Source organism: Jatropha curcas, chromosome 7 (assembly GCF_041381405.1).
Source record: "Jatropha curcas cultivar XTBG-Jc1 chromosome 7, XTBG_Jcur_1.0, whole genome shotgun sequence".
Lineage (NCBI taxonomy): Eukaryota > Viridiplantae > Streptophyta > Magnoliopsida > Malpighiales > Euphorbiaceae > Jatropha > Jatropha curcas.
In genome coordinates, this window is record NC_143157.1 from 26,636,422 (window position 1) to 26,647,466 (window position 11,045).

The 11,045-nt window shown below is 31.1% G+C and overlaps 3 protein-coding genes across 3 annotated transcripts; all 3 read right to left on the bottom strand.

Moving 5' to 3' along the window:
* Positions 1 to 2,327: 2,327 nt before the first annotated feature.
* Positions 2,328 to 3,240, bottom strand: LOC105638483 (uncharacterized). The gene is made up of 2 exons (XM_020681034.3): positions 2,798 to 3,240; positions 2,328 to 2,699 (listed from the first exon to the last, which is right to left on the bottom strand). The coding sequence occupies exons 1-2, from the start codon at positions 3,236 to 3,238 to the stop codon at positions 2,469 to 2,471; spliced, it is 672 nt and encodes a 223-aa protein (XP_020536693.2). The 5' UTR covers positions 3,239 to 3,240; the 3' UTR covers positions 2,328 to 2,468.
* Positions 3,241 to 3,393: 153 nt separating this feature from the next.
* LOC105638432 (uncharacterized) lies at positions 3,394 to 4,139 on the bottom strand. The gene is made up of 2 exons (XM_089724176.1): positions 3,627 to 4,139; positions 3,394 to 3,532 (listed from the first exon to the last, which is right to left on the bottom strand). Exons 1-2 carry the CDS (start codon positions 4,104 to 4,106, stop codon positions 3,443 to 3,445), a joined length of 570 nt encoding a protein of 189 aa, XP_089580302.1. The 5' UTR covers positions 4,107 to 4,139; the 3' UTR covers positions 3,394 to 3,442.
* Positions 4,140 to 7,393: 3,254 nt separating this feature from the next.
* LOC105638428 (uncharacterized) lies at positions 7,394 to 8,639 on the bottom strand. Its single transcript, XM_020681040.3, has 2 exons — positions 7,989 to 8,639; positions 7,394 to 7,890 (listed from the first exon to the last, which is right to left on the bottom strand). The coding sequence occupies exons 1-2, from the start codon at positions 8,538 to 8,540 to the stop codon at positions 7,489 to 7,491; spliced, it is 954 nt and encodes a 317-aa protein (XP_020536699.3). The 5' UTR covers positions 8,541 to 8,639; the 3' UTR covers positions 7,394 to 7,488.
* Positions 8,640 to 11,045: the final 2,406 nt, after the last annotated feature.

An 11,045-nucleotide genomic window follows, 5' to 3' on the forward strand; every position in this document is an offset into this window, starting at 1 on the left:
TTACAAAGAACTCATGACCCATGCATATGCTTCATCCATATGGATGAAGATGATGAAAGTCTACTGAATAGCCAAATCACAAATTGAACAAACAGAAATGATATAAAATTTGTGAGTTTTAGGACAACATGCAATGTATAGAACTTCCAATTAATTAAGTTTTTCCTGGACACAAATAATTAATAAAAAAAATGTAAAAACTTCCAAGGACTGCTTCACATAATGCAACAGGAGGACAAAACAGCAGCAGCTAATTGAGCTCCTGCTGGAATTGTTTCCAGGCGATTCTGGGAAAATGATAACATTAAAAATAGAATCAACAAATTGTAGAGAAATGTGTCAAGCAAATTATTTAAGCGGAATTAAAATATAATTGCAGGAATTGAACTATAAATATAGAAAACAAATTACGAATTCTGTTAATTTTTCATTTATGTGAAAAAGAATTACAAATGTAATTACAGAATCCTCTGCGAAATGGTAAAGGGAATTTCATATATAAAAAATGAACGACTGTAACCGATTCTTTTGGAAAACCAATTATTTTTCTCACAAACGAACACATTCTTCCACGAATCTGTAGTCCAGTGAGACCGTTATAGGTGTCGTCTAACTCTTTCTTTCTTATGAAGTAAGTCACAAATTGAGAAAAAGATAACAGGAGACGACTTACCAAGTCCAAGTTCAATGAGAAAAGCGCAGACTCGTAAATTATGCACAAGTTGTTTCATAGACCTGTAGACGTTTACACAAGTCCTGTAGACGTTTACACAAGTCTTCAATGGTTATCCCTCTATCCCATTCCAGGAAAAGTACTTGGAAATTGAATATATACATAATAATAAGCTACATAAATGCAATCTTTATGTATTATTTGAGGGAAGATGGGTTTAAAAAGAAAAAACAAAACAATCCAGAAGATTTCTTTTGAGCAAATTTACATTTGGTTACATAAGTTAAAAACATTAGACGTAGTTTCCATACCAAACTTTGCAAGTTCAACGGTCCCCTTAACTCCTTTGTTTCCCTACATCATAATATAGATTTAATTATTTCCAGGAAAGTCAAATACTTTAAAATATGAATTCCAAGATTATTTCTGAATTTTCAAAATATTGTACCTTGCTTGCTGATGCATTATTCTGATTCCTCTTGGCTTGCAGCATCGTGTAATTATCGAGAAACACAGCATCCTTGTGATGATTAATGATATTCTTATCGCGATAGCAAGAAACACAGAGATCATAAGTATTACCGGAGCCATTGAAGCACGGGACACAAGTAGAATAGACTCTATCAAGAAAGATTCTACACTCATCGCAATAGAAAACTCTTTCGCTTGCGCATATGTAGTGTACAGTCACAAATTCACAAAGCTTCATAACGAATTATTGAAGTGGTAATTAGGGCACCCTTATGTATATACACACACGATGACTCCAGCTTTCAAATTTTTTACTTTGTAAGTAAATAAAGTTTGTAAAAGCAAATACTATTATTTATTTACATATTAAATTCATTCTAATTTTAATTTTAAAATCAATTTAATATGCATGGAAGTAACATATAAAATAAAAATGATTTTTTGAATTTAAACATACATTTCCATTTTTTTTATAATTTAAAGGTGAACTAATTAAAGTCTAAACCTCCAAATTATCTATTCCAAGAGAAATATTGAACGGAGCTTAAAATTAGTAGTTGTTTTATTACTCTTTATTCGCCATAAACTCTTTTATGGGCAAAAGGCCTCTTCGTGAGCATAAATTTAATTTTCAAACTTCGAATTTTTTTTCTCCTTTTTTTAGTTATATTTATAGATCAAATAAAAGTTTTATATTCAATGTTTTAATTTCAAATCGAATGGATTTAAATTATCAAACTTAGATTTGAATAAAAAAATGAATTAAGTAATATTAAGAAATTTAAATTTGAGTGAAATTTTAAAAATTTATTTTGTTATGCTTGAATATGATTTAAAATGGCATATTTTATTATCCATATATATTCTACATATTTATATAATCCTAAAATAAGAAAATATCATTAAAAACCTGACTTGGCACTCTCCTCTTCCTCCATTATCTTTTTTTTCTTTTGAATTGATTTATCCTATTAACCTATTGGATAATGTGTAATTTTCTTTGGTAGGAGACGTACCATATTCAGATATCTTCCTTAGCAGTTTTCTTATCTAGCATTTACATTTACAATCAGGTTAGTCAACTTATGTCAAGTCATTGGTACACTTTTTAAATTTAAATTTACAATATCAAAAATTAGGCTGCAGTGATAACTATTTATTTTCATTTATCAAGAAGATTAAAGTGGAAAATAACAATAAAACAATTTCACTCATTGTGCGGACCTTTGTTTAGTTATTAAATGAAATTAAAACAACGAGAAGTATAGTCAAGCACACAAGTTTTACAGCTCTCTTTTTTGTTGAAGGCTGCAAAATATACATTTTACATGACAGAACAATTTGATGCAAGATCAGCAGCACTACTTAAATGCTCAGCAAAATTACTTCCATGTCCCGAAACATTGGATACGACATCAGCAGAAGTACTTCCATGCTCGGATAATCCGGATGCAGCGTCTGGTTTACTAGTTGCCACAAACTTTGCAGTATTTATTCCTAAATTCACCATCGAGACCCCTAACATAGCTGCTGTAAGTTTATCCCTCGTACGTATCTGAAAAATCAAGATGGATCTTAATTATTATATGCATGAAGATTTGTTGTTTGATATTTCTAAGAGTAACAGAACTATGTTATATTATATATACATACCTTACCACCGGAGCTTCGAGTTGTGGAGCCATTGTTATCTGCAGAGCCTTTAACTGCGAAGCAGTGGAGTTGTATATTATCGACAAAGGTAGCATCCTTATGATGATCAATGTTGTTTCTGCTATAACAATCATAACAAATATTATAGGGATCCCCAGAACCATTATTGAAGCATTGACGGCAACTCATGTAGGATCCAGAGAGAAAGACCCCGCATTCTCCACAATATATCAGTTTATTGTTCATGCAGAGGTAGTAGACAGTGATATATTCATCGAAATCGAGTCTGCCATCTCCATTTGTATCCAATGCTTTGAACAAATCGGGATAAGTAAGCTCTACAAGCCCTCTTTGTTTAAAATATTCCGAGTATTCCTTGAGGCTCACTTTTCCACTTCCAGTTTTATCCATTGCACTGAACCCATCCTTTGCCTTTTGCATTTCTGCAGGTGGCAAGCTTCTATAATAAGCTGAAGCATCCAGTCTTCAATGGTTATTCCTCTATCCCATTCCAGGAAAAGTACTTGGAAATTGAATATATACATAATAATAAGCTACACAAATACAATCTTTATGTATTATTTGAGTGAAGATGGGTTTACAAAGAAAAAACACAACAATCCAGAAGATTTCTTTTGAGCAAATTTACATTTGGTTACATAAGTTAACAACATTAGACGTAGTTTCAATACCAAACTTTGCCAGTTCAACGGTCTCCTTAACTCCTTTGTTTCCCTACATCATAATAGAGATTTAATTATTTCGAGGAAAGTCAAATACTTTAAAATATGAATTCCAAGATTATTTCTGAATTTTCAAAATATTTTACCTTGCTTGCTGATGCATTATTCTGATTCCTCTTGGCTTGCAGCATCGTGTAATTATCGAGAAACACAGCATCCTTGTGATGATTAATGATATTCTTATCGCGATAGCAAGAAACACAGAGATCATAAGTATTACCGGAGCCATTGAAGCACTGGACACAAGTAAAATAGACTCTATCAAGAAAGACTCTACACTCATCGCAATAGAAAACTCTTTCGCTTGCGCATATGTAGTGTACAGTCACAAATTCATCGAAATCCAATGAGCCATTTCCGTCCTTATCGAGCTTCCTAAAGAAATCCGAAGAAGCAATTGTTTTAAAGCCTTTCTTTGTCTTAATGTATTGCTCATATTCATCGAAAGTAATTTTTCCATCTCCATCTTTATCCATTTCGTTGAAAAAATCTTTTGCTAATCGCTTCTGCTTTTCTGATAAGTTTGCATAATAAGCTTTTGCCGTCTCTGATATCTCTTCCATCATCTGTATATTATATTCTCTCTTCTAAATTGAAGATCATTTATAATGATTGATTAATCTTAGGTATTTTGGAATTTCTTTTAATATATTCTTTTCTTAGTTGACTGATTCTTGTTTTAATGTCATTGTCGAATACAGCCTTGCATATGGGCAATGGCGGGCTGCTTGAGCCTAAATACGAAACTTCCATGGTCTATCCTGCGTGGAAAATAGTGAAACACAAAACGACAAAGATACAACAATGAACCAGTCAAAGACAAGATTGTGAAACTAATGATTAATTATTAACAGATTATTGTATATTGCATGATATAATATCGTAATTCACACAAACGGGTAACTTGATGTAATAATAATTAAACAAAATTGATCATTTGACGGAAAATATAAGAAATATCAAACAGATTGTGAAATGTCATAACAAGAAGTCAAATAATGAATTCATGAGGATCAACATTCTTATTAATGAAGAGATGTTTCCCGTGAGAGTTATTATAAGAGTAAAATAAACCAATTGTACCCAACTGCTAAAAGCTGTACAGTTTTCTTTTTATCTAGGGCTGCTAGATATGGTTTTACAGCTCTGTTTGTTTTAACTGCTAAATCATATTTTACATAACAGAACACGATGATGCACCTTCAAGAACATTACTCATCTGGTCTAAAAGGCTGGACGCAGCTTCAGCATTATCAGACGAGTATTTTGCAGTTTTAGCGGCATTAGTTCCATGACTAGACGAGTTGAATACAGTGGAATTAACCGCATTTCTTCTATGGTCGGACAAGTTGAATGCGGGTATTTGAGCAGCTTCTGAAGGGTTTTGAAGGGGATGATCAAAAGCGTGTTTTGCATTTTCCCATAATTCTGGTCCACTAGTCGTTGCAAACTTTGCAGTATTTATTCCTAAATTCACCGCTGAAACCCCTAATATAGCTGCTGTAAGCTTATCCCTCGTTGTTATTTTCTGAAAAACCGTCGCAATGGGTAAATAATTCAAGTAAAATCGTGATGATATGCATGGCTATGTGTTGTTTGACATTTGTAATAGTTACAGAATTATATATATACATACCTCACTACCAGAGCTTTGATCTGCGGAGCCCTTATTATTTGCAGAGTTCTTGAGTTTTTGATTATCGACAAAGGTAGCATCCTTGTGATGATCAATGTTGTTTTTGCGATAACAAGCACAACAAACGTTATAGGGTTTACCAGAACCACTATTGAAGCATTGAAGGCAACTCATGTACGATCCAGATAGAAACACCATACATTCTTCACAGAATATCAGTTTATTATTCATGCAGAGGTAGTAGACAGTGATAAATTCATCGAAATCAAGCCGGTCATCTCCATCCGAATCCAATGCTTTGAAAAATTCAGGATAAGTAAGCTCTATAAGCCCTCTTTGTTTGAAGTATTCTGAATATCGCCTGAGGCTAATTGTCCCATTTCCAGTTTTATCCATTAAATTGAACCCATTGATTGCCATCTGCTTATCTGCAGTTGCCAAGTTTCTGTAATAAGCTGAAGCAGCCTGTCGTATCTCCTCCATCTTTTAATCTATATCCGTTGGGTTTTTTTTTCTATTTTTTGCTTTTGCTTTTTGGTTTTGTGATTTTCCCTGTATATATTGCTTCCTACATGTATTTCAATTGATCCGCCAAAGTTGAATATTCAATTGGAAAGAAGTTGCCCTACAGTTCATACCGAATCTCAAAGCTGCCAATTGCAGAGAACCTTTCGTCTTTGGACCTTTTTTTTTTTTTAATCATCAACTCATATTTTATTTTATTAAATTAGTAAATAATTCACTACCTAATGAGTAATAGCTGTCCTTATTGGGAAGAAGCCGACAAGTAAAATACTCGCCTCCTCCAATCCATTTAATAAAAGTACAAATGGTCATAGAAAAGTTTAAAATGGCACAGACGATAAAATCATTATTTATAGTATAAATAGCTAGGGCTACGCATTTAAGTTTTTGATATATATTATCTGTTATCTGCTTATATTAAACAGGTTTTTTTATAATAGATACTCGTGGATATCCTACTCATTATTAGCAATAAAATGTATTTTAATTAAATTCGGATCTATTTTTTTTTTTTTAGCAAAAAATATCTTTATTTTATTTATATCTCAAATATTTAGTCCTATAACTTTCAATAATACAATTCCTTTAATCAAATGAGGCAAAAAATTAAAAGAGATAAAAGAAAGAGAAGTATGATGAACTCTATGATGAGTGGTCAAAAGATATACGGCTTGATTTCCTTCACGATATATGTGATGAATGGAAGAAGAGACGGATCTATTCATTCTATATTAATTCGAAAAACATATATTTACTCTCCCACAGTTTCCACGAAGGCTGCTTAACAAATTGCAAGACATCAAGTTCTTCCCACAGTTTCCATAAAGGCTGCTTAACAAATTGTAAGATAGTATCAAATTGTATTTCAAGTGTTTCTCTGAATCCTAACAGGACAACATTTCCTATCCCATTTTCCTCATAGCTAATCACTGAATTTGAAGTGTTAATAAGCTTAATAAGGAATTGCTGAAGTGGTAATTAGGGCACCCTTATGTGTACACACACACCACACGATGACATTAGGTTTCAAATTTTTGACTTTGCAAGTAAAAATAAAGTTTGCAAAAGCAAATACTATTATTTATTTACATATTAAATTCATTCTAATTTTAATTTTAAAATCAGTTTAATATGTCTGGAAGTAACATATAAAGTCAATTTAACTAAAAATGATTTTTTGAATTTAAACATACATTTCCGTTTTTATTATAATTTAAAGGTGAAATAATTAAAGTCTAAACCTCCAAATTATCTATTTCAAGGGAAATATTAAACGAAGCTTATAATTAGCAGTTGTTTTATTACTCTTTATTGGCGACAAACTCTTTTATGGGCAAAAGGCTTCTTTGCGAGCATAAACATAATTTTCAAACTTCCATTTTTTTTTTCTCCTTTTTTTTGTTATATTTATAGATCAAATACAAATTTTATACTCAATGTTTTAATTTCAAATTGATGGTTTTAAATTATCAAACTTAGATTCGAATAGAAAAATGAATTAATTAAGAAATATTAAGGAATTTAAATTTGAGTGAAAATTTAAAATTTTGTTCTGTTGTCTGATGAATGGGAGGCCATGGATAAGTTCAATTATGATTTGAAATGGAATATTTTATTTTTTTTATCAGCAAAACGAGATTATTTATTATTAAGAAAAAGTATTGTGCAAATAGCTCTGCATCTCCTGGGAACTAAATCCAAACCAGCAAGCTTTATTATTATAAGATGAAATTAAACAACAAGAAGTAGATATTTTACACTTCGTTGAAGGCTGCAAAATATAAATTTTACATGACAGTACAATTTGATGCAATTTCAACAGCAGTGCTTAAATGGTCAGGAAAATTGGATGCGACATCAGCAACATTACTTCCATGGTCCGCAAAATTGGATGCAACATCCGCAAAATTACTTCCATGGTCCGAAAAGTTCCATGCAGTGTTAGCAGCAATATTAGTTCCATGATCAGACAAGTCGGCTGCGGAATTAACAGCATTACTTCCATGATCGGACAATTCGAATGCAGATTCAGCAGCACCTGAAGTATTTTTTTGGGGACCATCGAAAACTTGTTTTGCTTGTTCCCATAATTCTGGTTTACTAGTTGCCACAAACTTTGCAGTATTTATTCCTAAATTCACCACAGAAACCCCTAATAGAGCTGCTGTAAGCTTATCCTTCGTAGTCATCTGAAAAATCAAGATGGATATTAATTGTTATATGCATGAAGATTTGTTGTTTGATATTTCTAAGAGTATCAGAATTATATTATATAATATATACATACCTTACCACCGGAGCTTCGAGTTGTGAAGCCATTATTATCTGCAGAGCCTTTATTAACTGCGGAGCCTTCATTAACTGCGGAGCCTTCATTAACTGCAGAGCCTTTAACTGCGAAGCAATGGAGTTTTATATTATCGACAAAGTAAGCATCCTTATGATGATCAATGTTGTTTCTGCTATAACAATCATAACAAATGTTATAGGGATCCCCAGAACCATTATTGAAGCATTGAAGGCAACTCATGTAGGATCCAGAGAGAAAGACCCCGCATTCTTCACAATATATCAGTTTATTGTTCATGCAGAGGTAGTAGACAGTGATAAATTCATCGAAATCGAGTCTGCCATCTCCATTTGTATCCAACGCTTTGAACAAATCGGGATAAGTAAGCTCTACAAGCCCTCTTTGTTTAAAGTATTCCGAGTATTGCTTGAGGCTCACTTTTCCACTTCCAGTATTATCCATTGCACTGAACCCAGCCTTTGCCTTTTGCATTTCTGCAGGTGGCAAGTTTCTGTAATAAGCTGAAGCATCCAGTCGTATCTTCTCCATCTTTTAACTGTATGTACTGTGTTTTTCTAATTCTTTCTTTTGCTTTTGCTTTTTGGTTCTGTGATTTGCGCTTTATATAATGCTTCCTCAGAGTTCCATCAAAGTGGATGGAAACTTCCTCAATATTAGCTAGTCCTAAAGGTATTTTCTCGGAATAACCTCTTATATCACTTTTTTTTTTTTTTAAATTAAAAAATTAAATTTGTCTCTTTAAGCTTTTCCACAAATTGACTTGGCCTTTCGTGTGGGACAGAAAGAACCTAATTAGATTCTTATCCATCTAAAGATACTGTGGGTATAGTTATTGACGAGTTTTCCCTTGTTTTGTCCAATTGGAATTTAAAATTAAGAAAAAACTAATTAAATAGTGATGGGTTTTAATAATTAATTCAAATTCATATGAAATTAAATTACAAATGTTTTGTAAATCATAATTATATTATTAAAATTTATAAATCATTGTCCTTACCGAAAAGAATGTAACATGTATTTGAGGATATTTCTCAACTCTTTCATTTTATTTAAAAAAGATATGAATAGTTATAGAGAGGTTTGGAACCGGTACAAACAGTAAAATTACTATTTTAACAATATGCTACTCATTACCTACTGTATTAAATAAGATTTTGATAATAGCTACTCATCATTATTAGCAACAAAATGTATTTTAAATGAATTTCAAATTTAAATTGATTAGAATTTGAGAATATAAATTTATTTAATATATATTTTCAACGGGTGTGACACAAATACAAGCAGTAAAATTATAAATCAAACTCCAAAACATATATTTACTCCCGACGGTTCCATAAAGGCTGCTTGACAAATTGTAAGATAGTAGTAGCAATTTGACTTGGGAAGCGTAAACAGATTTGAAGTGTTGTCTGAATGCAAACAGGATAATATTTCCTATCCTATCCTATCCTATTTCCCTCATAGCTAATCATTGAATTTGAAACGTGAATAAGCTTAATTTTAAGCTACAGACCAGACCCTATGGACTAACAATTGATAATTGAGCCTAAGGTTGCAAGTGGTAATTAGGGCGCCCTTGTGTATATACAGGCAACTAACTCCAGGTTTTAAATTTTTGATTTTACAAGTAAAAATAAAGTTTGCAAAAGCAAATAGTATATTATTTATTTACATTTTAAACTCATTCTACTTTTAATTTCAAAATCAATTTAATATGTATGGAAAATAAATTTTTGAATTTAAACATGCATTTTCATTTTTATTCTAATTTCAACATGAACTAATTAAAGTCTAAACATCTAAATTTTCTATTCAAAAGTAAATATTAAATGAAGCTTATAATCGGTAATTTATGCTACTTTATTCGCGACAAACTCAATATATGGGCAAGAAGCCTCTTTGTGAGCATAAATTTAATTTTCAAACTTAGAAAATTTTCTCTTTTTTTAATATTTATAGATCAAATAAAAATTTTATATTCAATGTTTTAATTTCAAATCGATGGATTTAAATTATCAAACTTAGATTTGAATAAAAAAAATGGATTAATTAAGTAATATTAAGGAATTTAAATTTGAGTGAAATTTTAAATTTGTTTTGTTATGCTTGAATATGATTTAAAATGGCATATTTTATTATCTATAATCGTAAAATTAAAATATATATATATATATATATCATTAAGAATCTGACTTGGCACTCTCCTCTTTCACCATTATCTTTTTTTTTTTTTAATTGATTTATCATATTAACCTATTGGATAATGTGTAATTTTCTGTGGTAGGGGACATACAATACTCAGATACGTTCCTTAGTACTTTTCTAATCTAGTATTTAAATTTACAATCAGGTTAGACAACTTATGTTTGGACATTGGTACACTTTTTAAATTTAAATTCACAATATTAAAAATTAGACTGCAGCGATGACTATTTATTTTCATTTATTAAGAAGATTACAGTGGAAAATAACAATAAAATAATTCCACGCGTTGGGCAAGCTTTTATCTAGTTATAAAATAAAATTAAAACAACAAGAAATATAGTCAAGCACAGAAGTTATACAGCTCTCTTTTTTTTTGAAGGCTGCAAAATATACATTTTACATGACAGAACAATTTGATGCAAGTTCAGCAGCAGTACTTAAATGCTCAGCAAAATTACTTCCATGTTCCGAAACATTGGATGCGACATCAGCAAAATTACTTCCATGGTCCGAAAAGGTCGATGCAGTGTTCGCAGCAGTATGAGTTCCATGATATCATATTACTATATAAAGTAAAAAATATATATATATATATATTTTTTTTTACTTTATATAGTAATATATATATATATATATATATATACATATTCAAATACATTTTCCACAAGTTGAGTTTTCTTTTTCTTTTTTTTTTTTTTTTTCAAAAGTTTCCACAAGTTGAGTTGAGTTGAATTGAATACTCAACTGCAAAGGAATTGTTAAATGGCTGCTAATTGCAGTTGCCAACAGCTGGTCTCTTCAAGCTTTTCCACAAGTTGAATTGGC

Coding starts and splice junctions, on each gene's coding strand:
- LOC105638428 (XM_020681040.3), bottom strand. CDS start 8,540: ATGGAGAAGATACGACTGGATGCTTCAGCTTATTACAGAAACTTGCCA. Junction 7,891..7,988: donor CTCGAAGCTCCGGTGGTAAG/GTATGTATATAT, acceptor TTGATTTTTCAG/ATGACTACGAAGGATAAGCT.
- LOC105638432 (XM_089724176.1), bottom strand. CDS start 4,106: ATGATGGAAGAGATATCAGAGACGGCAAAAGCTTATTATGCAAACTTA. Junction 3,533..3,626: donor ATAATGCATCAGCAAGCAAG/GTAAAATATTTT, acceptor ATTATGATGTAG/GGAAACAAAGGAGTTAAGGA.
- LOC105638483 (XM_020681034.3), bottom strand. CDS start 3,238: ATGCAAAAGGCAAAGGATGGGTTCAGTGCAATGGATAAAACTGGAAGT. Junction 2,700..2,797: donor CTCGAAGCTCCGGTGGTAAG/GTATGTATATAT, acceptor TTGATTTTTCAG/ATACGTACGAGGGATAAACT.